Below are 21391 nucleotides of genomic sequence, written 5' to 3' on the forward strand. Positions count from 1 at the left end.
GGTGTAATGGGGAACGAGAAAGATTTAAAACTACATTTTGAAAAAGTTAGCTTGTATAGCATCCTAGCAGCATTGCAATAGGCAGAGTATAGATAGAAAAGAAGGGACAGAAGCTCAGTAGTTGAATAAGAGATAAATATAATGAACATTAAAAAGTTCTCCAGTTAGTGCTCTAAACTGGCTAGCTGGTTAGGACTGCTTCTGCCTCCTAAAACAGTTCAGGCCACAAAGTCTCATAACTTAACTGGGAGCAAAAATAGGAATGTTTAACTAAGATTGTACAGGCAAGCTCATCTGACATTCCATTGATTTTTTACCTTAATGTAGATGTTTCTTCCTATAATATGCTCAATTGATGGGAATAGGATCTTTACTCTCTTTTTCTGCTACATCTGGGATTGCATAATCACATTGACATAAACTGTCGATTTGGATTTTACAAATTATGAGCAAAGTAGACTGATTATTTTTCTAACATTTTTTCCCCTCTGGCAAAAATATCCTGGCACTCAGAAATATATGAATTTCAAATCCCCAGATCCTAAAGCATCAAGATCTGGGGCAGGTTTGGCCCATAGAATACAGTTAGAATTTGGTTTCAGATATTCAGGTACTGAATCCACTGTGATTTCCTATTTACCCCGTTCTTTTGTAAGTCAGTCTTTTTATTTCTTTTCCTTTCTTGGATTTTTCCAAACTTCATCTGTATTTTCTTTCTACTGTCTTTACTTCCGTCTGGTTCTTATGTACTAGCACTTAATATGGGCAGTGAAAATTAAGAGATAAAATAGGGTTCTGCTAAGAGAAAGTTAGAACTTACTTACTATCCATTTACCATCACCCTCCTTCTCCTTAGTTTTTTCAAATCACCATTCTCTACTTCAAGGTGTATGTAATGTCTGCCCATGCTCTGGGCCATATTTTGGGACCACATTCTAAAAACATCCTCGAATTCAAAATCACAAAAGACTAAATTTTAGCACAAGGTCATTCCAATAATTTTCAGAGAGAGAGAGACAGCCTGAAGCAAGAGCTCATATGGGCACAATATACTTCTTCTGCTTCTAGTCTAACCAGATCTTGCCAGAAGCCCCTTAGCAAACCCCAGCTGTCATCTGGGGTTGGTTTCAGGACTCTCCTCCTCTTAGCATGAAGGTTTTGAAGTCCAGCAGAAGATGGGCAAGGCCCACCAGTGTAAACGGGGCAGTGATGAGGTCACTGGGTGGGTAGGTAGGCAAATCTCAAGTATGTTGCACAAGGCTCTGACTATGAGGAATGTTTTTGTAATCATTTGTTCCCTGCTGGAAACCTGCAGGTTTCAGTCCCTGAGGCATTCTTTGGCAGCCACTAGAGTTATTCTGGCAGTAATTGTTCAGCTGGATCTTCTAGTCTTTTGGATCCATTACAGACCTTTCAAGGACGAAGTATGCAGCTATAGCACTCTCTACCCACTGAAAGCATGGTTGTTTATGAAGTTTTCTGCTTTAACAAGCAGCAGAGAAGACATTTAAAAAATATCTGAGTGATATGACATCTTGATGAAAACCTGCCCTGATAGTAGCATCTGTCCTCCTTCCCTGTTCCCTTACTCCTCCAAGGTTTGACAAAGAGCTTCTTAACACACCCTATTGCCTGTTATCTGATACAGGACTTCTAGTTTTGCAGGTTTTTAACCTTTTCCTCTCATGTAACGATGCAAACCAGAGTTAAAGTTGAACACAATTCTGACATTTAAAATAGTGTTTTAAACACCAATAATAGTAAAATGTTCCAATCCCAGTAAATGATCAATGGATTGCCTCAAAGTAAAAAATACACAGTTATCCTCAAGCAGAAACATATTTCCTGGTGTCCACATGCTTCTATTGAATGGTACCAGCACAATTTCCCTTTGTACAGTCCCTGATCTCTACATTACTTAAAAATAACCATGCTATGAGGAATGGATCCTTTCATAATAGCAAAGATGAGTTTCGTTCTGAACATTGCTACATACAAGAATCGTAAGACTGTCAGGCTCAACAAGACAAGCAAATCGCAGCATGCGGAATTTGAGGTTTATACCTTATGGTAATAATCTGCCCGAAGTCCAGCTCATAGTTGTTTACTTGTGCAATAAAGATGGCAGCCACTGCCTCGTAGAGCGCCGTCCCATCCATGTTGATGGTGGCTCCCACAGGCAGCACAAACCTCGCAATCCTCCTGTCCACGTGGTTATTTTCCAACAAGCACTTGAAAGTGATAGGCAGTGTGGCTGAGCTGCAAAACAGCAGAGAGAAGCACACATTGAATTATTTTTATTTCTGGGGAATAGAACAAATTGTAGCAAACCTTCTCTCAGGCAGGGTAAATTTTACACTAGCCATCTGAGCACTGCTTCTCATTCCTTGGTCTGCACATGTAACTCACTTGTGTAACTCACTCCTTTGCTTGAAGGGGGATAAAGACAGGTACATGCTAGAGTTAGTGCAAGTTTTGCCTCCCCAAAATTAAAAATGTCATTCTCTCTTTCCCTCTTTCTGAAGAAAAGGGACAGAAATCCCGCAGAGGCAGTACTGTACACTCAAATGCAAGACAGGAGAAACACGCTGTGCAGCTTACTGTTGTGCACGCATGGTTTCTAAAAAAGTTTCCTTCCAGGCCTTCTGAAATAGAAAGCCATTTTTAAACAGCAAGAGTAACCATAAACCAAGGAAAGGTATAAAGCAAGAATGGCTCTTCACTCACTGCAAGGAAATGCTATATAAATGTTCCAGTTCTCATTGTATATTGACAGTAGATGACCAGTTTAGGCAATGAATTATAATGGCACTGAGAGCTTACAAGATTGGAATGCTGCTTGGGTTAAACTCTAAAGCATCCCAGTGGGCAACAGCTCGGACCACGAAACTACTCCTTCTTTGCCACAGAATGCATTAATGCAGTAATGTCCTACCTCACATGTAAGCAATTTCTTACTTCCGCAAGGGGTTAGGCAAAGATCTTACCAACAGCATACCTGAAAAGAAAAGCTACAGACCAAGCTCCTGTATTCAGGAATATACAATCCCTTTTCCTCTCTGGGACAGATCTGCCCATGTCCCTTGTGTGATCATACAATAATCACACAATTGCAGGTCATATAATAATGTATACATATGTAAATGCGACATAAATATGTATGTGTGTGGAATGGTATGGAATAGAGTGGAATGGTGTAAGACTGTTTGACAGGTATTCATTTTAAAATGAGCTGGATCTCTTCCAAACTTTAACCCTCGATTTCATGTTCTCTAAAAAAAAAATCTGATTTTTGTTTTCATTAACTGAGACAATTAAATATTTTCTGGTCATAAATTTCCTCATTTTCAATAAGATGCATGCATTTTTAAATAGTAACACACCTAAACATGTTTATCTTTATATTTTATCATCCTTTTTGTAACATTCTGCATTTTACCACATGGTGTCACGTTCACTAATGTGTCATGAGTAATTAAACTATGTTCAAGTGAGCGAGGGGATATTTTTTATGGCACAGCAGTTTATAGAGAAAATAAGCAATACCACTGAAGAAAATATACAAATTGCAAAATAATTTTCTTGTTATGATACTCATTTTAATATACTGCTCAGTATCTGAGACTATGTAAATAGATGTAAAATAGCAAACTCCTTCAAAATTATTCTAACATTACCTCTTTAAAGATATGAGTAATTATAGGGGAGATCTTGGTATTATGACACTAAGGTCTTTAATGTTCTGTTCTCTTGTGATCTACATGCCCCGAGTCATGAAACAGAGGTGTCTTTCCACTAGTTCGGGCAGTTCAGATTGCTCAGTTGCTGTGTGTTGTGAGCTGCACATCAGCAATGTGGGTCTGATATCTAAATCTTATAATGACCATTATCTGTTCCTAAGGGAAGATAACACATTTGATCTACAAATTCTTTCTCAGTCATTACATGTGACCTACAAAATTGCAGAAAGATTCTGAAAGCTCTGAAATCATAATCCCAAGTTTGCAGGAACACATTAGCAAAATATTCCCATGAGTAGGAGTTGTCATTTTGTATTTGTGCAAGCTGTTGTTTGAGGAAAGTAACTGTGTTTGGAAAGGAAAAGTAGCTTCCTGCAATAGCAACACAAGGAACAAGACAAGTCTATGTTTTCATTACAATATCTCTGTTTTCTATAACCTTATAAAGTCTGACTGGTGAATGATTTACTACAGACTGGCAGTCACTGCCATGAAAATCTGGGCAGAAGTAATTCTCTAAGTATGCAAATAAACTGAAAGGTCAAGGAAACAATACAAATCTGATTATCTCTGGTAACTGGGGTATATTCAACTTTTTCATTCTGGCAGTCCTAATATTTAATCAATATTTACTTTGAAAAACAAACATGGCAAAGGATAACCCCCAAACTACACATTAGAAGTCATTAGTGATAACGCAGAACTGAAACCCCTGGCGTAGCTGTAACTAGCAGCAGACCACCAGAGCAACACTTCTATATGTTCTTAATTATACGCATGGCCAAGAAGCAATTCCTAAACCTACTATGCATTGCCTCCCTTCCCTGCAGCTACTTCAGTTGTGGAGGGTTACTTGTTTTTAAAGACAGTCTTTGCTCAGCCATTTGTCTTTTCTGTAACAAAACTCTGCCTAATTTCTTTGTGGGAAAAAAAGGAGAAAAAGGTAATCTTACAAGTCCTTTTCCACCTTGCCCACACTGTGACATACCAGAATTTTAAACCTTAAATGCCTTCCTGTTCTGAGAGCAGAGCTGAGCTATGAACAGGCTAATTTTAACTGACTGACATCTTCCAATTTGGTTGATGTGTGACAAAGATTGTGAAAAACAATCCCATAATACCAATGGCACAACCAGCAAAATCTGTATCTATTTCCACTGTTGGGCGGAACGTATGACACTGTTTTTGCAAGAATTCAACTTTTAAACTTGTGCATTATTTCACAAGAGAGTCAGGTGCTTCTTTCATTTTAATTTTGTGCTGTTAGAAGTAAAATTTCTAGGGCACATAACTAGACATTGGTTTTGTTGTTTATTAAATATTATAATAAAAAATAAAATGGGCAGAATGTAAGTACAGTGATGATGAAAACCATTGTGCAAGATATTGAAAGGAAGCAAATTTCCAGGTCACAGATTCTTGTACCTTCCTAGCACAGGCAACTACTGCATATGGTTTCACTCAAATTTAAGACACTGCATCTTAGAGCTAGTAAACTGTCTGTCCTAACTATTCCTATTGAAAGGCTTTCCAGAATTCACTGATCAGATGAGAAATTTAATTTATGATCTAGATGTACTCTTCAATTTACCCTAAATTTGCTTTTATGTGCTTTATGCATTTCTCCTTGCACAAATCAGTCCAGCTGTTACAACACGTATTGTTGGAAATCAGTTTTGTCCCCTCTCAGCCTGGGTTGACCCAATCAGACTTTTTAAAGTCTTCTCTTACAAGATTGCTACTTTACATCCCTGATTACCCTTTTGACACCTGTTTCAATCTGAATGAACTTTTCCTGAATACAGGTGACAAAAGTTATGTGGAGTATCCTAGGAAATGTTGTCTTGTTCAATGATGGTTCATTTTTACTCATAATGTATCTGGCACATAGCAGAAAATATGTGTCTTATTTAAGGCTATGGCTATTGGTGACTTACAAGTAGCAAAGAAAAATAAACGTTCCTACTGTCATTTTTGAGTTGTATTAATGTATAATTTCAATGGCTGAAGAAAAAACATTCTCAAATAAATACCTTAATTTGTCTTTGCAGTTAAATTAGGTGAAGTTTGTTTTCCTGAAAGCTGCTTTATCATGTTAAACAGTGGAGCAGTAACATGAAAGCCTGACATGTAACATTTATTAGGAGGAAAAAATACTCTAAAGCACTGATCTTAATCTGTTAAGTCTTTTAAAAACTGTCCTAAAGCTTTCAGCTAAGAGGAGAGGTATCTTCTCCCAGCACTAACTCTAACAATTAAAAATACATTTTTAGAGTTTATCTCAATTTTGGGATAAAATGCTGCAGCTGCAGAGACTGAGCATAAGCTAATGCTGGATCAGGCCAAGCTCTTACTAGTGTGAGCCACAAAGACAGCTAGTCACCGTGGAAGAACAGCTGTTCAGCCTCCTCTGTTTATCTTATCATTCAAATGCATTTTGATATTTGCTCCAAAAAATCAACAAACTGATCTCATCTCCCTTTTGCTAAATCTGCCTTTAATTTACACTGTGCAATAGCCAAGATCTTAGTGTTTCATAAGCAGCAAAACCCTTGAAAAACTCTTGTTTTATCGTTTGTCTTCAGAGAAGATGAAAATTGCTTCTTTTGATGGGATGTACCACTGAGAAGATGCTGCTTTAATTCATTAATGATATGGAAAGATGACCTATAAAAATAAAATTCCCTCATGCCATTGGAGTGAGGAAAGCTAAAATCAAGAGGAATTTTGCCTGTAGGCCAAATACTGCTTTTTCAATACAGTGAGAGGTGACAAGGTCAAGGATGACATAAGGGGAAGAAAGCAGCAAGTCAGAAATCCACAGCTATATGGCCTGAACACCACAGAGCAGGGCAATGTGGGCAATGTCAGCACGTGTAGTAAAGAGGAGCTGTGTACATCGCTATGGGTGCCTGTTGCCAAAGTCAGCCCATACTGGGGCCAAGGGTTTGGCTTCAGGTGCTGGCTGGCCAGGTGACTAGTGCAGGGGCTTGGTGCTAGTCATAGGGATTGAGTTCAATGATGCACCAAAGCAATAAGAGATCTCATTCTTCTCTGGCCCTGCCTCTCCAGTAATGTCTGTGCAAACCAAAATATTGCTGCGATTGGGATTTCTGGAGAAATATAAGGGGATTGAGAATGGAGTGTAGAACCTTTCGCTAAAGGGAAATGGGTTGAAATAATGTTCAGATTCAATAAAATCACTCCCATGAGACAGTTGTTTAGTGGCTTTCAGGTTCCCGTGTGTTACATTCTCGGGTTTTGTACATGGTATTGTTTTTGATTCTTGCAGTTTGACTTTTAGCTTAAAAAGAAAGCTTTCCACAGGTGCAGACTAGCTGGAATAAACATCAGGACACTGATCTGTGGTTTACTTTCTATCTTTAGATGTAGATATGAACTGACACAGAAACATCTGCAAGAAACACATCAGTACGCTTAAAACCAACTCTTTGTTCTCCTCTAAGATGATCTGAAAATCCAATAGCCACATTATGAGTGTTATATAATGCCCCTGTGGCAAGAATTATTTAACCAAATACAGATGTGTTGACTGTCAGGAGAAGCAGCTCTCCTGTCCAGCCCCAATTACTTGTGCATGTTCTTTTGGCAACAGCTCAGTTATGTGCCGTATCCATTCCTTTCAGTGTAACGAAGGTGAAAAGTTCAGCTATCTCTAGACAAGGCACTGCTATTTGAGCAGGAAAACGTTAAAAACCATGTTGGGCCTGTGTTGGATTTGCAAAATATACACACTGGTAAGAAGGGGCAAACAGAGCTAATTCCATCAAACATGTCCAAGCCCCAAATCCATAAGTTCAGAGCCTTTCCTCAGGACTCACCTTAACTTTGGTGGTACATTAGCTTCTGAAAATAAAGTTACTAAATCTCTTCTGGTAGCAAGTCCTGCTGGTGATTCTTGAGAGGCTGAACTGCCAACTGGTACCAGAGCTCTCTTCTCAACCTACACCCTCTCTGGGCCTATAAATAAGTAATCATTCCTTGCACAGTGGAAGGGGAGAGAGTGCTATCTCAAAGTACTCAATATCCCCAGGAGAGGGGCTCTGTCCTGGGAGTCAGAACCCAGGAGAGTCAAAGTCAGTGCAGGTTTAAGGAAAAGCTGAATTCCCTGTGTATTCCCCACTGCCAGCGGGCACTCTCACATCAGCTTGGGGTAAGGAAATGGGGCTAGACAAAACCTTGATCAAGGATTGGTTTACCTTGGAGAAACTCAGCAGAGAGAGACACCTCTCTCCCACCAGTTCTGTTTTTGCTTTATAGCTATGCCTGATGCCTACCTAGATCTCCTTACCACGCTGGCTTTTGGGGCTCTTTTCTAGGAGCCCAACTCTCCCCATGAGGAGCTGAGTTCCTAGATGAACCATAGGCATCCCTCGTGGTTGAAGGTTGCCTAAAAGTTAAGCTTTGCAATGACTATCACTGTGATATGCAGGTCTTCTAAAAGAGCCAGCTCACATTTGGTAGAAAGCGTGCATGTTCTTTCCTTATGCTTCTACAAGTAATTGAGAAAAAAAAAAAAACTGATCTAAAAATTCTCAAACCAACTATTATTGGACTTTCTCCAAGTAGAAATATAACTTAGGCACTCATGTGTAAAACAGGGGAATCGAAACCCCTGCGTACCTTTGTAGATCCAGCTGTGTATTTTGGTTACTACATACCATGTCTGACTTCTTGTTTTATTGCTATGATTGATGATATTGGCATTGGAACATTTCTAACCTCAAAATATACCACAAGTAACCTGGACTTGAATATATTATGAACTGCAAAGAGGGCCCTTCATGATTGTAAAGTAGCTTGATACTCTCAGAGCTAGAGACAGAGTAAGGAAATGAGATCCAATGAAGAAACAATGAACTGCCTTGATAGGAATGGGAGATCACTATTTAAAAAAGCACAGGCCCTGAAAGTTTCCAGACCAGTAAAGGACTAGTAAATTGGTTATAAAAATCAAAATGTAATGCTGATTCAAAATAAGGAAAAATAAGAAAGGTAATCTGTTTTTTAAAATGGTGGAATATCTTTTAAGTCTTGATTAAACCTCCCTTGATAAAAGGTTCTATACTGCTGGGAAAGTTGGTTATTTTTGTTGTCTATTAACAGAAAAGAAAAGGACAAACTCTTGTAAAGATGCTAAAGGTAAAAGAAGGAACAACATTTTCTCTTTTTTTTTTCCTAAAAAGAGAAAAATTCAGATTAGAGTTTTAAGAAAAAGTCTCTTTTTCTAGAAAAAGAGAATTAATGGAATGGCACAGATTAAAAAACCTGACTTGTCAGCAGTAGAGTTCTTCAGAAACAGAATTCTTAGAGGAGCAGGGCAGATAGTCAAGTGTATCAAATGTGACCTGATGAGCCTTTTCCAACACTAACATCTTTGAGTGCAAAATTAGCATCTTACTTGAATCTGGGGATGTGACGACATCTCAGGTTACAAACCTTTTATGTTCTAATAAAAAAAGCTTGCCTTAATTATTTCAGCCTAATTAGAGTTTAAAACTACCTAGCACACAATTTTTTCTTGACTTTGTATTTCACAGTATATTGCTCTTTACAGGTCATTTTGGAGCAAACTGTTATATATGAAAACACCTTGTAAAATGAAACACAGTGGAAAGCCAATACCTTCCAACTATACTGAAATAATAATTCGCTCCTCTCCTTTCTTTTAATTCCTATACATTGCTTCTGCTCTGCTTACTCCTGCCCTAACCTCTGTACGTATACTCATGAGGGAAACAGCCATTTCACAGAACCACAGAATCACTAAGGTTGGAAAAGACCTGTAAGATCATCAAGTCCAACCACCAACTAACCCCACCATACCCGCTAAACCATGTCCCACAATGCCACGTCCACACATTCCTTGAACACCTCCAGTGATGGTGGCTCCACCACTTCCCTGGGCAGCTTATTCCAGTGTCTCACCATTTGCATTTGACCTTCCTGCCCCAAATTACCTTGTTGGACCTTGCTAGAACTACAATGAGCCTAATCAGGCCAATGAGCCGGCGATAAAAGTTTTAGGCTCTTTTCCCAATAGGCCTAGTGCAGCTTAAATTTTCTCTTTTTCATTGTCCTTTCAGTAAAATAGAGATTATTTCTCTTTTAGCATTTACAGTAATTACCACATTTCAAGGTAATGTTTTGTAACAAAAATAAGTTTTGCAGAAGATTATAGCAAATATTAATGACATCAACTAATCTGAGTTCAGGGATGTTACATTGTTACTTCTCCATGTATTTATTCACTTAGATATTTTGCAGAAGAGTTCCAGATCTCTGCAAAACTCACATCATTATTTATCAGTGATGATGCCCTATGCAAAGCCATGTGTGCTGATTACATAATGGCCCTTATTAGACTATTAAAAAGAAGTTATTTACATCAATATTTGTTTGACTGCTTTCCCAGAATTTTTTATCTATATGCCATTCCTGCCTTTTCCTTCTGTAATCCAACCAACTACAAATGCACTTCATTTCTAAGTGGGTCACTCCATTGTAGAAAAGATTACATGAATTCTTCCTCAAGGAACTTGGGAAATTACGGAGAAAAGTAAGATTAGAGGCACAAGGAATAAGAAGCAATACTATTTGCCTGAAAGGATATATTAGTCATCAGAGCTCAGCTTATTATAGAAATTATTATAAGGTGGAAGAAGGAATCAGTATTTAAGTATAACTAGATGAAGTACTCCTCAGTCATTATTGTTAATTAGAACAAATATTTTGGGGTTAATAAAACCTTTTAATTTTTCATTATGCTTCTTTATAAACAGATGTTCCCAATTTATCATTGATTTTGTACTAATTACTAATTTGAAGTCTAAATTAGGTAGATGAAGGTGGGTGTTTGTCACTAGCTGTCATCATTTCAAAATCTGGATAAGAATTTAGTATTTTCCAGTCTCTCTGTAAAGTAACAATAATAACTTTAAAAATCCAAAAGAAAAAATGAGATAAAAGAAAGGTATCTTTTCCTTTCTTTAGACCTCTTCCTTTACAGCTGACAGTAGAAATATTAAATATGTAAGATGTGCTAAAGAGACCTATTTATCTGGCATTTTCTGCTTGTACTGTGGCTTTTATTACTGCATAAAAAGTGGTAGGTATAGCTGCTCTTGTTACTTCAGAGTAACAAGCTTCCAGCCACAGCTGCCCTGAAACTGTTTTCATTATATTGGCCACAGGGAAATGTTATTTTAGTTGTCATTCTTGTCTCCACTCCATACAAGTCAATTCCAGCCCTTTCAAGCACTTCTCACGCACCAGTTTACCCGTGTTGGGAGTCATTTTCATAACCAGTTCACAAGCTGTTTCCCATATTTACTGTACCTTTGTTCAGCTATGGTTAAAACTCACTGTACATCCTCCCTAAAAAGGATGCAAACTATGTTATTCCTTGAGCAGAACAGCTAAATACTTTCCCAGTGCTGGACAATAGCTTGCAACCACAGCCTTTTCTTAATGTACAAAGAAACAAAGACTAAGATGAGTAGAAAGGGTAAAACGTTTCCATATGACTGAACTAGGAGATTCTCCACTAATACCAAAAATGAAGTCTAGACAAACTCAGTCCCCCTTATATATATTAACTTTGTAGAAGCACAATGTTTGTTTTTGTGGAAAGATATCCTTATTTCCTTTCTAGTCCTCTAAGAAAAACAATTTTTGTCCAATATTTTTTAAACTGAGGGAAAACAATGTGACAAACGTTATTGTGGCTCCCGCACATAACTTCCAAGTGTTGAGAGGCACATCTTTTACAAATATACCACTGAATTTGACACAGGCCATTGTTCAGATAGAAATATATCTGCTCCAGTACAGCTATATTGTGCTGTTCCCAAGACAAAGCTGTAGTAAGGTTCTAGCAAGTATTTTGCTGCATCTGTCTAGAAACTGTATAGTACCTGGAAGACGTAGCCAGAGCAATGAGCAAGGCTTGAAGAATCCCTCTGATGAAGACAATAGGATTCTTCTTGGTGATAAAGAAGTACATCATTGGCAGAATAAACAGCCCATGCACCACCAGGCCGCAAACCACCGTAATGGCATAGAAACCCAGTTTCTTCCCAATGGCTGAAGGGTCATCCATTTCTAAGATTTTACCAGCAATTAGGAACACAATTCCAAATGGAAAATACCTGAGCAAAAAGAAAGACAGTCATTATTAGGAGATAGCTCACTTCCATCAAACAGTATGAGATGGGAAATCCTTGTACTTCCAGCAGCAGTGCAGTAACAGCAGCCTGTCTGGAAGTAGCACAGCTGGGTTCCGTTGTGCTCAGATTAAGCTCTTCTCCCTCACACTTGAGGAGTGTGCCCGAAGCACTGGGTTAAACAATCTTTTATGTGGGGTACTCTTCAGCACAGCTGAGGTTACGGTGCTGGTCAGGAATGACTTTCAAATGTTTTGGTTCGGAAGTCAGCTCTGACTTTTTAGCTTAAGGCAGGTCATTTACTGGGGAGTGGGGGAATGAATCCTAAACTCTGCTCGTGTTCTTGTGCTCATGTAACTGTTCATGGATTTTAGTTGGAAGCTGTTAAGTAAATGTTTATGTTGCCTTTGGAAGACATAGGAGATATCAATATGCATTAGACATGCTCTTGGACTGTCTGGGAGTTTGATCTGGGGCAGGTAGGTGGAAGAATACCTAGTTTCTGGACAACCTCTGGACTGGATATGGCATAGGTGCTTTATCAAAACTGTTGTGCTTCTGTGCGTGGCTAGACACAAAGCCATAGGTGCTGAAAGAGCCTAAGATTAAAAAATAAACAAAAATAGATCTGGGGGCATTTAGCCATCTTCCACTTGCAGCTGTGCCATCTTCAGAGACTTGCCACTTCCCGCTCACCCTTACAGAAATTACTACCCCCTTGGACCCGTCTAACCAAGCGATCACTCCCCGACCCAGCTCAGTCAGACTGGACCAGGTAGCTGGAAACAAAGGCTGAGTGCTGTAGTGGGATCCCCCTATGTCGGGATGAGCCATGTTTGGGGACCTTCTGAAGGGTGGGGAAGATGCTAAGCTGATAGTTTTTGTTGTTGGCAGTCACCTACTGTTCCTCTGATCTTTGGGGCAGGTGGGTTGGCAGATCTAGCTGGCTCTCAGCGTAATTTAGGATTGCTCTGAAGGCTTTTCCTGAGTGACATGGCCTAGGATGGTTCATTGAGGGCTATTCTGCTGACTGGAGGCATCCCGAGTGCCAAGCCCTCTGGATATATCATCTCCACTGTGCTGTTCAGTGCAGAGACAGCCAAGCTAGCAGCAACCACACTAACGACAGTATAGTGATGTCAACACAAAAGCACAGCCCTCTCCTAAGCAAGCTGAAGACAGGCTAGTATTTCTAGTTGAGCAGTGCTGTAAGGGATGGGAGTCCCAGCTTTAGCATCTCATCATGCTCCTCCCCTATGTGGGCTGGATGTATTATAATCCCTCTTGGCATGCCCAAGGATTGGCAGTGCCCCTAGTGCATACACCCCCCCAGCTATACCATATTTTGTTATTTGGGTGTAATATATAGGGTGCCTCTGTCAAAATGACAGTACAAGCCAGGGACAGGATGTGTGGGTATGTGTCTTCCTTCAAATGCTGAGGCCTCGCAAAGCTAAGGATAATTCACCCTCATTTATTTCCCTGGAAATAAGTTTATGACATTTCTGTGCATCCTTTTCTGTTGAAATTTTCTTACCCTTTTAAAAAGATACTGATTTTTTTACTAAAGCAGTTACTTACCAAACAGCAACTGCCACTATCTTCATGACAGATTCGTTTAAACACTGGCAAAAGCTGACCAAAGGAACGCCACTGTTCCCCATTCTTCCCAACATTATACCTGCAAACAAAGGCATTCAGGTTCAATTTCCCAGCTGCCTTCATGCAAAGCCCCAGTGCTTTTCCTCCCTGCTGTAGTTCACAGTGAACTAAGTGGGAGATGACTGGAAAAATATAGATCATGCTGTATAAACAGATGTGGTATCTGAAAACCTCACCTTACACACACAAACACAATAAAAGTGTGGGGGAGCCAGGCCACAGCCTTATGCTTTGGCTCCATACCGGGCACTCTCCCCTGGCTTGGTGTTTTGTCATTTGCAGTTCCCTGAAAGCTTCCTTGTGGCGGTATAGACTTTTTTGTTGGAGATTTACACACACACACACACGAGTAGCAAGCCTGTTTGCTTAACTACCTTTCATAGAGCCCTGAGATGGATTTACCTCCTCTGAGGGATCCATGGAAGACAAAATGAAAAACGTTTTTCTAATGAAGGAAGCTGTCTCTGCCTGCAGTCTGCCTTACCACTGTGTGCTGCATACAACTGGGCAGCATCCATGAGACACTCCTGGGGCAAAGCCAGTATTGAGGTTTGTTCTGGTTCGTATTTTTAGTAGATATCTGTCTACATAATAACAACCAACCCTCATAATCAGACAGGCTTTGCAAACTTGGGGAGATAAGGAAATGCAAGTTCATGTGAAGAAAAGCCATATTGCTATACAGACTAACCAGAAAAGAAGAAAGCAAAGAAACCCCATTTATGTGCACCCAGCACTCAGAAAGGAAAGGAATACAGCTCTGGGATGTGTCATCTAACGATATATTCTCCAGACAATATTAGTTTCTAATAATGCATATAAATAGACATAGTTTTCCTATTTTATTAATTTTTTGCCATCACTCCTTGAAAGGAGTGTAAGTGATCGAGTTAATTGCTCAAGGAAGCACTTCAAAAGCTAGCTGCACCAAGTGAGACTGCCTCTGAAGGGAGTTTTATGAGGAAGCAGGGCGCTATGAGCGGGGTGCGTGCTGCCACTTGCTCTCGATATGCAGTGTCCTTGCTTTGAGCGGGAGCCCTGGCTCCGTCCATCGGAGCCCACATCTGTGCTTGCAAGCCAGGTCTCAGGCAGCGCTGCTTCCAGGGCGATTCCCTCCTGAGGCAGGGAGGAAGGGTCTCAGCTGTTTCATCCAGGGATTTCACAATAACAGTGCATTCAAGATGTGAGTTTGTAAGCCTGTTAATATTCATCTAAGCCATAAACTTTTAGGTCAGAAAACAACACTATTTTATTAAGCATATTGCTCATCTTTGGTAATAGGACATTAAATCTAGCTCAGCTCTTCCAGCCTGCTTGGTGGCAGTTTTACAAGAGTCTTGGCTTCTAATTCTGTATAATGCCAAGAAGAAGAAATGCCTTCTTTTTCATTTTACAGGAATAACTGACATTTGTGCTTTAAAACACTGTCCTAACTAAGCATGTTGCTATTGGTGGGGACAGACAGGGGAGCAGGCAGGACTGAGGACTTCTGTCTGCAGCCCTGGTGTACCAAGTTCCATTTCAATGCAAACATTTTCCTCCAAGAAAAAAAGATCAGATGTCTCAGTGCTTAGCCACTTGTGATAATCTCCAACAGAAATTTCTGCATACTGTGTGAGAAGAGGTAATACAGTTAGTCACAGCTGAGCCCAGCACCAAGGCTTTTCATGTGTCTTGACCTCACACTCTGCCTGTCAAATGTTGCCCATTTTAATGCATGCCTGGCAAAGAAGTCCAGTCGTTCATGCACAGGATTTATTCCTGGAGTGAGTTTACTAAGCAATTCAGCTCCCACTTCAGGAAAAGACAATTAGCTCAAGTCTAAATTCTTGTCCCTTTATGCTATTCTGATGCTGTTTAAGGACCTTAAAGAAGCTGTAATAAGAACTCATACCCACCCTAATGCTGTTTTTCTATGCCAAAGTGGTGTAAAAAGACCTTTCTGCAAATAACACAGCCAAAGTGAGCAAAACTGTTATAAAGCACCAAGGCCTGTGTACCTTTTTTTGCAACAAATAAAAACTTTGGAAAGATGCTTCTCTTTCATAGAAATTCAAGCCGCATGTCTTCTGTTTCATTGCTTCCATTTTTTTGGGGGGTGCAGAAAGCTGAAGACAGTGATAAATGCTTGGCTGCATTCTTTGTTCAAAATGACAGTCTGAAATAGTCACCAGTAGATGACAAGTTTTGAGGGTTTAGTGTCTCAGGTTTGTTCGCAGGTAATACAGTCACAGCTAACCCAGCAGCTGGGGCTGTGCTGTACATGGCAGTACTGGCAGAACATTTTCTGTACATCAGCCAGTCAGCCAGGAAGAAACCAGCTCTCAGCTTCCATCTCTTGAGCCCCAGGCCAGCAAGTCTTAGGGGCATGGTAAAAGTAATACATTCAGTTCTGGGAAACAATGAATGATCTTCTGTACTCAGAAGTATAAAATTGCCCTTGATCCTAATAAGCACATGTGATTAATTCATTCATATCCAATAGTTTTTTGGCTGGAATAGTGTTTGCTGTGACATTGTACTTTGGGAATTGACTATAAAATTCTACGAACTGGGGCACAGACAATTTCCAGCAATGTTGCATGTGGAATACCACCCCCTGGAGAAACTAAAAAAAAAGAGATAAATCTGCTAATTCTAGACTTGATTTTTGCCCCCTGGTGCTGGTATGAACCATAATATACTAAATACAGTCAAAGATGTTTTATGGAACTGCCTCTGCTGACCAGATTAACTTCCAAGAATAAATTTAGATAAGGAAAATTTGATCAGCATTTTCTTGTAAAAATCATCAGAACTTTACTATTAACTAGGACATGTTTGTTTAAATTCCCTCTTCCAAATCCACAAACATAATATAACACACATGGCACCAATGAGTTTCTCCAGCAAGTTAAACTGAATAAATTAGCCAGACAGAAGTTCTTAGAGTCCATTGTGATAAGCTACTAGATGGTATATAACTACCAGCATTGCAGGATGGCAAAAATAAAATCAAGAAGTTTCAATCAAAGAGAAGATCCACAGATTTAAAACTGATAAAACAATATACCTTTGTAGCTCACTTATTCAAGATATCACTGACGGTCATTATCTGAACTGTGTTCTTACATAGATAAGTGACGGTTATATTCTACACTAATAATGCAGTAAAATGTGACTAAAATTGGGCAAGAACAACAGACAGGGCAGATCCCAGGGCCAAAGTAATTTTCTGCTTAGTGGGGGGAACTGTAGCCAAGGACTTGGTCTGGGAGCAGGTTTTTCTTGGACTGCCAACTGCAGGGGTGAAACGTCCGGCCATGAGAGCAGGGGGTGTCTCAGCCTGATACCCCCTGAACCAAGAGCAGTGCAGGCAGTTCTTTGTTCCTGTAATGTAAGACCTGGAGCTCTGGGCATTAGAATTGTACTAACTTCTTGGGATTTGGAAAGAAAGTCTGCTACAGATTTGTTTATTTCAGAATTTCTTGAAATGTTCTCTGGGATTTCTGCTACTGGCCAGAAAGTGAAACAGAATATTGGCAGGGTCTGAGCTGGTATATTAATTCCTACCTCATCTGAGTACACTGTATTAGTATTTCTTACAGTCAGGAAAAAATGGTTCATAAATAAAAACTCAAAATAATCCAGAAAAAATTAAAACAAAAAGTATGTAAGTGCATGCACAGAAAACAGAACTGCATGGAACAAAAGTAATCAAGGATTTTGAAGATGTATCTTTGAAACATTGGGAGAACAGCTCTGTAACAGTCTTGCCTTTTTTTCCAGAAAGTTTAGATAGAAGCAGATAAAAAAGGTGAATCAAGAAACTAAACAACCCAACCTCTATCTTTTTCATTTAAATGGATGCTTGGATTATTACATATCAAACATGTCTGAAACCTACCCATTGTGGCAGAGAATATCACAATCCCTAGCACATTCATGCCGTCACTAGTGCCTGGTTCTGATTTGTAAATCACTTCAGGAGGGGGAGTGATATCCAAGGCAAAATTCTGGACATTGGATCCATTCTCATCCTGAACTCCATATATTATAATGCGACGAGTGGTGCTTTCAGATGATGCTTTGTTAGATTTAATGATGGGAATACTCTTGGTGCGATACTGAAAGAAAACAAAATAGTTTTTATTATAATGTCCCAGCAGGAATTAATAGTTTAATGAGACCTCCTAAGTGCTCTGTTTCAACAAGTCTGCATGTTAAAGGGACAAACATGGAAAGAAGAACGACAGCTCCTGTCCCTATGCTGCTAAAATCTGTAAAAACAGTTGAATTTTTGGAAAAGCATAACAAAATCGAGTTTCCTATAATCAGACCCTTGTGCAGCAAACACACCATCTCCTGGTAGAGCTACTTTCCTACAAGACATGATTAGGAATGACTCCCTAGAGGTTCTGAGTGTCCTCTTTGTCTCAGCGGAGGTAAGGTTCCCATGAAATATTCCCCCAGGTGAAATAAATATAGCCATGCTTCTTGCTCACTCAGAACTTTTAGATGAGGTTTTCTGGACAAATTCCAATCTGAGTAATTAGATTCTTCCTAAACACATTATGTTGTTGCTTTAATTGGACATGGTAGTCTGTTCTTCCTTCGCGGGGTGTTACTGGGTGTTCTTAAAGAGATTCCAGCTACTCTGTGACTGCAGTCCAATGGTAAGAGAAACCATGCTTCAGGCATACTGGCATAAATTGTTCTGCTTCCCCACAGCACCTTTCTCAAGGTCCTCAAAGATCTGGCCTCAGAGGTGGAGGTGGAGCTGACATACGTGTGCATGTCTATTCTCTAGTGACACTGTGCATTTTATGCTAGTTTGTTTTGTCTTCAGATACCGAGGCTGCTGAGGCTAATGGAAAGGGACTCATTAATTCCTAAATGCTGACAGTACTAACAGTATCTGAAATAATGCACAATGTCTGTATCTGGATTCTGTTTTATGAAGATACATGTTTTATATGATGCTGGCTCATCTCTTCCATCAGTGGTAAAAGGAATATAGCCACTTACCTGCTTGAATGTGGCCTCAACAAGGTTGGCTGGAAACATGTTCCTAAAAATGAACAAATAAAAGAATAATTTCTATGGAACTGAAAACAACTTCTGTTTACTGTGTCTTGGGTGTCCCACAATAAATCAGTTATTTACCCTCCTAGAGAGCAAGGGCTGGACGGGTGCAGAAGACTGCCACTCTCTCCCACTCATGCCATACAGCTGTACCTGACTGAGCAAGGGTCAACAGAGAGACAGATCCTCAGAATTAAAGTTTTGGGACTTGCTTCTAAATACCTGGAGTGAGACCCAGGAGCTCTAGTTTCAGTTTCTGGCTCTGCCACAGTCTCCATGTTGTAACTGGGGCAACATAATTGCTATCATTCCCTTCCCCATCTGCTAACTGGGGAGAAGAATATTCCTTTATTCCATATTTTGTCTTCCCTACTTAGATAATGAGCTGTTCAAGACAAAGCCACTGTTCAGGGATGTCTTCCTGAGACTCCTGGGTGCTGTAATCTACTTTGGGATTTCTAAGTACTCCTGTGGGATGACTCATAAACTGTAGTACCTGCTGATACACTTTCATCACTAAAATTGTAAGTGATGTAGACTTTGCAGTGGTTTTGTCAAGAACAATTTTCTTTTCAAAAAGAGGATCTCATTCCTCATTAAAGAATTGAGACTAGAGCTGCACAGTCTCTGCTAAATTTTATTTTAATATGGTTCCCAAGGCTTCAGAACAAGAGTCTGAAGCGAGGCCAATAGCTTCATGTTCACTCACAACTGAGCTACAGAGGAAGACAATGACCATACGCTGTGAGATCTTGCAGTGAGACCGATAGATTTTTAATTCCAAAAGGGACTCTGGTTGTCATCTTTTCTGACTTTGTGCTAATTTATAACTTCTGTTTGAGCTAGATTACCACTTTGCAGAAAGACATTCAATCCTAATTTGAAATGGAGAGCACACCCTCTACAGGCTTCAAAGAGGAATCACAGAATAGTTGGGCATAAAAGCTAAACAGTCTCCTATTTCCATGCAGCATTTGGGAATCAAGGTTTGTGTGATGAGTCTAATAGGATAATTTTCAGAACTGATTTATTTTCAGCCCAAAGTTCTGAACCTATGGGCAGAAAACAGTGACAGCCTATGACCCAATTATATGCTTTCAAATACATAGATTTACTCAAGGAGAAACACCTGAATTCTCTAACCAAAAGACTTTTTATTCAAAGTCCAGCTCAAGCCCTAAGACAGGACAACACCTCAGTATATGTGAAAAGCCCATGCTCATTCCAAAGGGAATTGCTCTCTATATATACAGTTAAGTGCATGTTGAAGTGAGACATTTTCCACACCTGCTTTCCTCTTTGCAGCAGCAGCATATGCCTGCTGCTAATGGAGTCGCAGCAAGAGCATGCTGTTCAGCACTGGCTTAGAAAAAACAATTTTATCGCTATTTTAAGTGATCATAATGTGACATTATGGTCGCACTTAAAATTATAAGGTAGAATCTGTTTCAGTAGCATCAGGCACTAAGAGCAATTGCTACAAAGAGATAATTAATTATCCTTTTCAGGGTAAGGCAGAGGGAGAAGAATTTTAATTAAAGCGTAGTAGTACTGTCTAATGATTGAAACAGAAGATTGAAAATGAGGGGGTTTTGTTGGCCTGCTGTGTGAGAGCAGACAAGCCTCATAAAGGCATCGTTGGTCATTTTGGTAAGGCTGTTGTTTAGGACAAACTAGCGTTACACAGACAGGTTACTACCAGGCAAGATACAAGGTTGATGTGCAGTGCTTTAGTTACTCTTCTTTAAATGTCCTGGCCTTTTCTTGCCTCAGTGCAGGCAAAACAGTTCAGATTACCTACCCCTTGCAGCCTGATCTGCTACCTGGCATTCCTGCAGGATAACAGGATACGCTATCTGTGTTGTACACTGCAACATCTCCTTCCATTTTACCAATCCTGCTTAAGAGCCCTAGGTATGATGATGGCTGTGCGCTATGGGGACATGACAGCAGAGGACAGCAACTTTGGCCGTATAGAATCATAGAATGGCTTGGGTTGGAAGGGACCTTTAAAGGTCATCTAGTCCATCTTTCCATATAAGGAAATTATTGTAAGTTAGCAAGGTTTAGTTGAATTAATGCAGTCCCTTTGTACACACTTTCATTTAATCGGAGTGAATTAGCTTAAGACACTTAAGACACTGTGTAGTGATGTGCTTAGCGATGAACAACACTCACTACATCATTGTAAGCAGTGCTGTATGTCTGAGTGCTGTGCTGCCATCAACAGAGCTTTCACCCCGGTAATAGCAGCTCAATGCATTGCGTTATCTCTGCAAATTGTCCATAAAGCTGACGATTCTCTAGTTCAAATGTTGAATCTGTAGCCAAAGCAAGACACAGACAACAGCCAGCTGTGCATCGCTTTCCTATCAGATGCAGAGACAACCTTCTGCCTGAGCCCTGGGGGCTTGGCTGACCCAGGGGACCAACTGAAGAACAGCTCGATGGAGCTGGACCTGGGAAGATGGAGAGGATGTTTATAGGAGGGGCAAGCACTGGAGAGAAAAGACAGTTACTGCCTTATTGTGCCTTATAAGGGAATTCTGCTTACAGATTGTTAAAAGCTCCATTGGTATTAAATTGTCTTTGTTTTGTGATTTGAGATGATCCGATGAAAGGTGCTACAGGCGTGCACAGTGTTAGTGTGATGATCAGGCTCTGACCTGCTGGGTGAACGTGAATTATTCTGAAAGCATAGATCCACACTGAGGATTCCTGCACAGCTCTGAATATGAA

General features: G+C 39.9%; 1 protein-coding gene across 1 annotated transcript in view; it reads right to left on the bottom strand.

Annotated features, from left to right (window-relative positions):
• The window catches only part of SLC1A7 (solute carrier family 1 member 7), a 55725-nt gene that overhangs the window by 7825 nt on the left and 26509 nt on the right, over positions 1-21391 (bottom strand). Inside the window, exons 4-8 of the mRNA XM_009808755.2 lie at positions 18596-18638; positions 17475-17694; positions 13508-13607; positions 11678-11911; positions 2065-2259 (exon numbers count right to left, since the gene is read on the bottom strand). Coding sequence (XP_009807057.1) covers positions 2065-2259; positions 11678-11911; positions 13508-13607; positions 17475-17694; positions 18596-18638 — 792 coding nt within the window. The remainder of the gene's footprint in view (positions 1-2064; positions 2260-11677; positions 11912-13507; positions 13608-17474; positions 17695-18595; positions 18639-21391) is intronic.

This window comes from Gavia stellata, chromosome 10 (genome assembly GCF_030936135.1).
Source record: "Gavia stellata isolate bGavSte3 chromosome 10, bGavSte3.hap2, whole genome shotgun sequence".
NCBI lineage: Eukaryota > Metazoa > Chordata > Aves > Gaviiformes > Gaviidae > Gavia > Gavia stellata.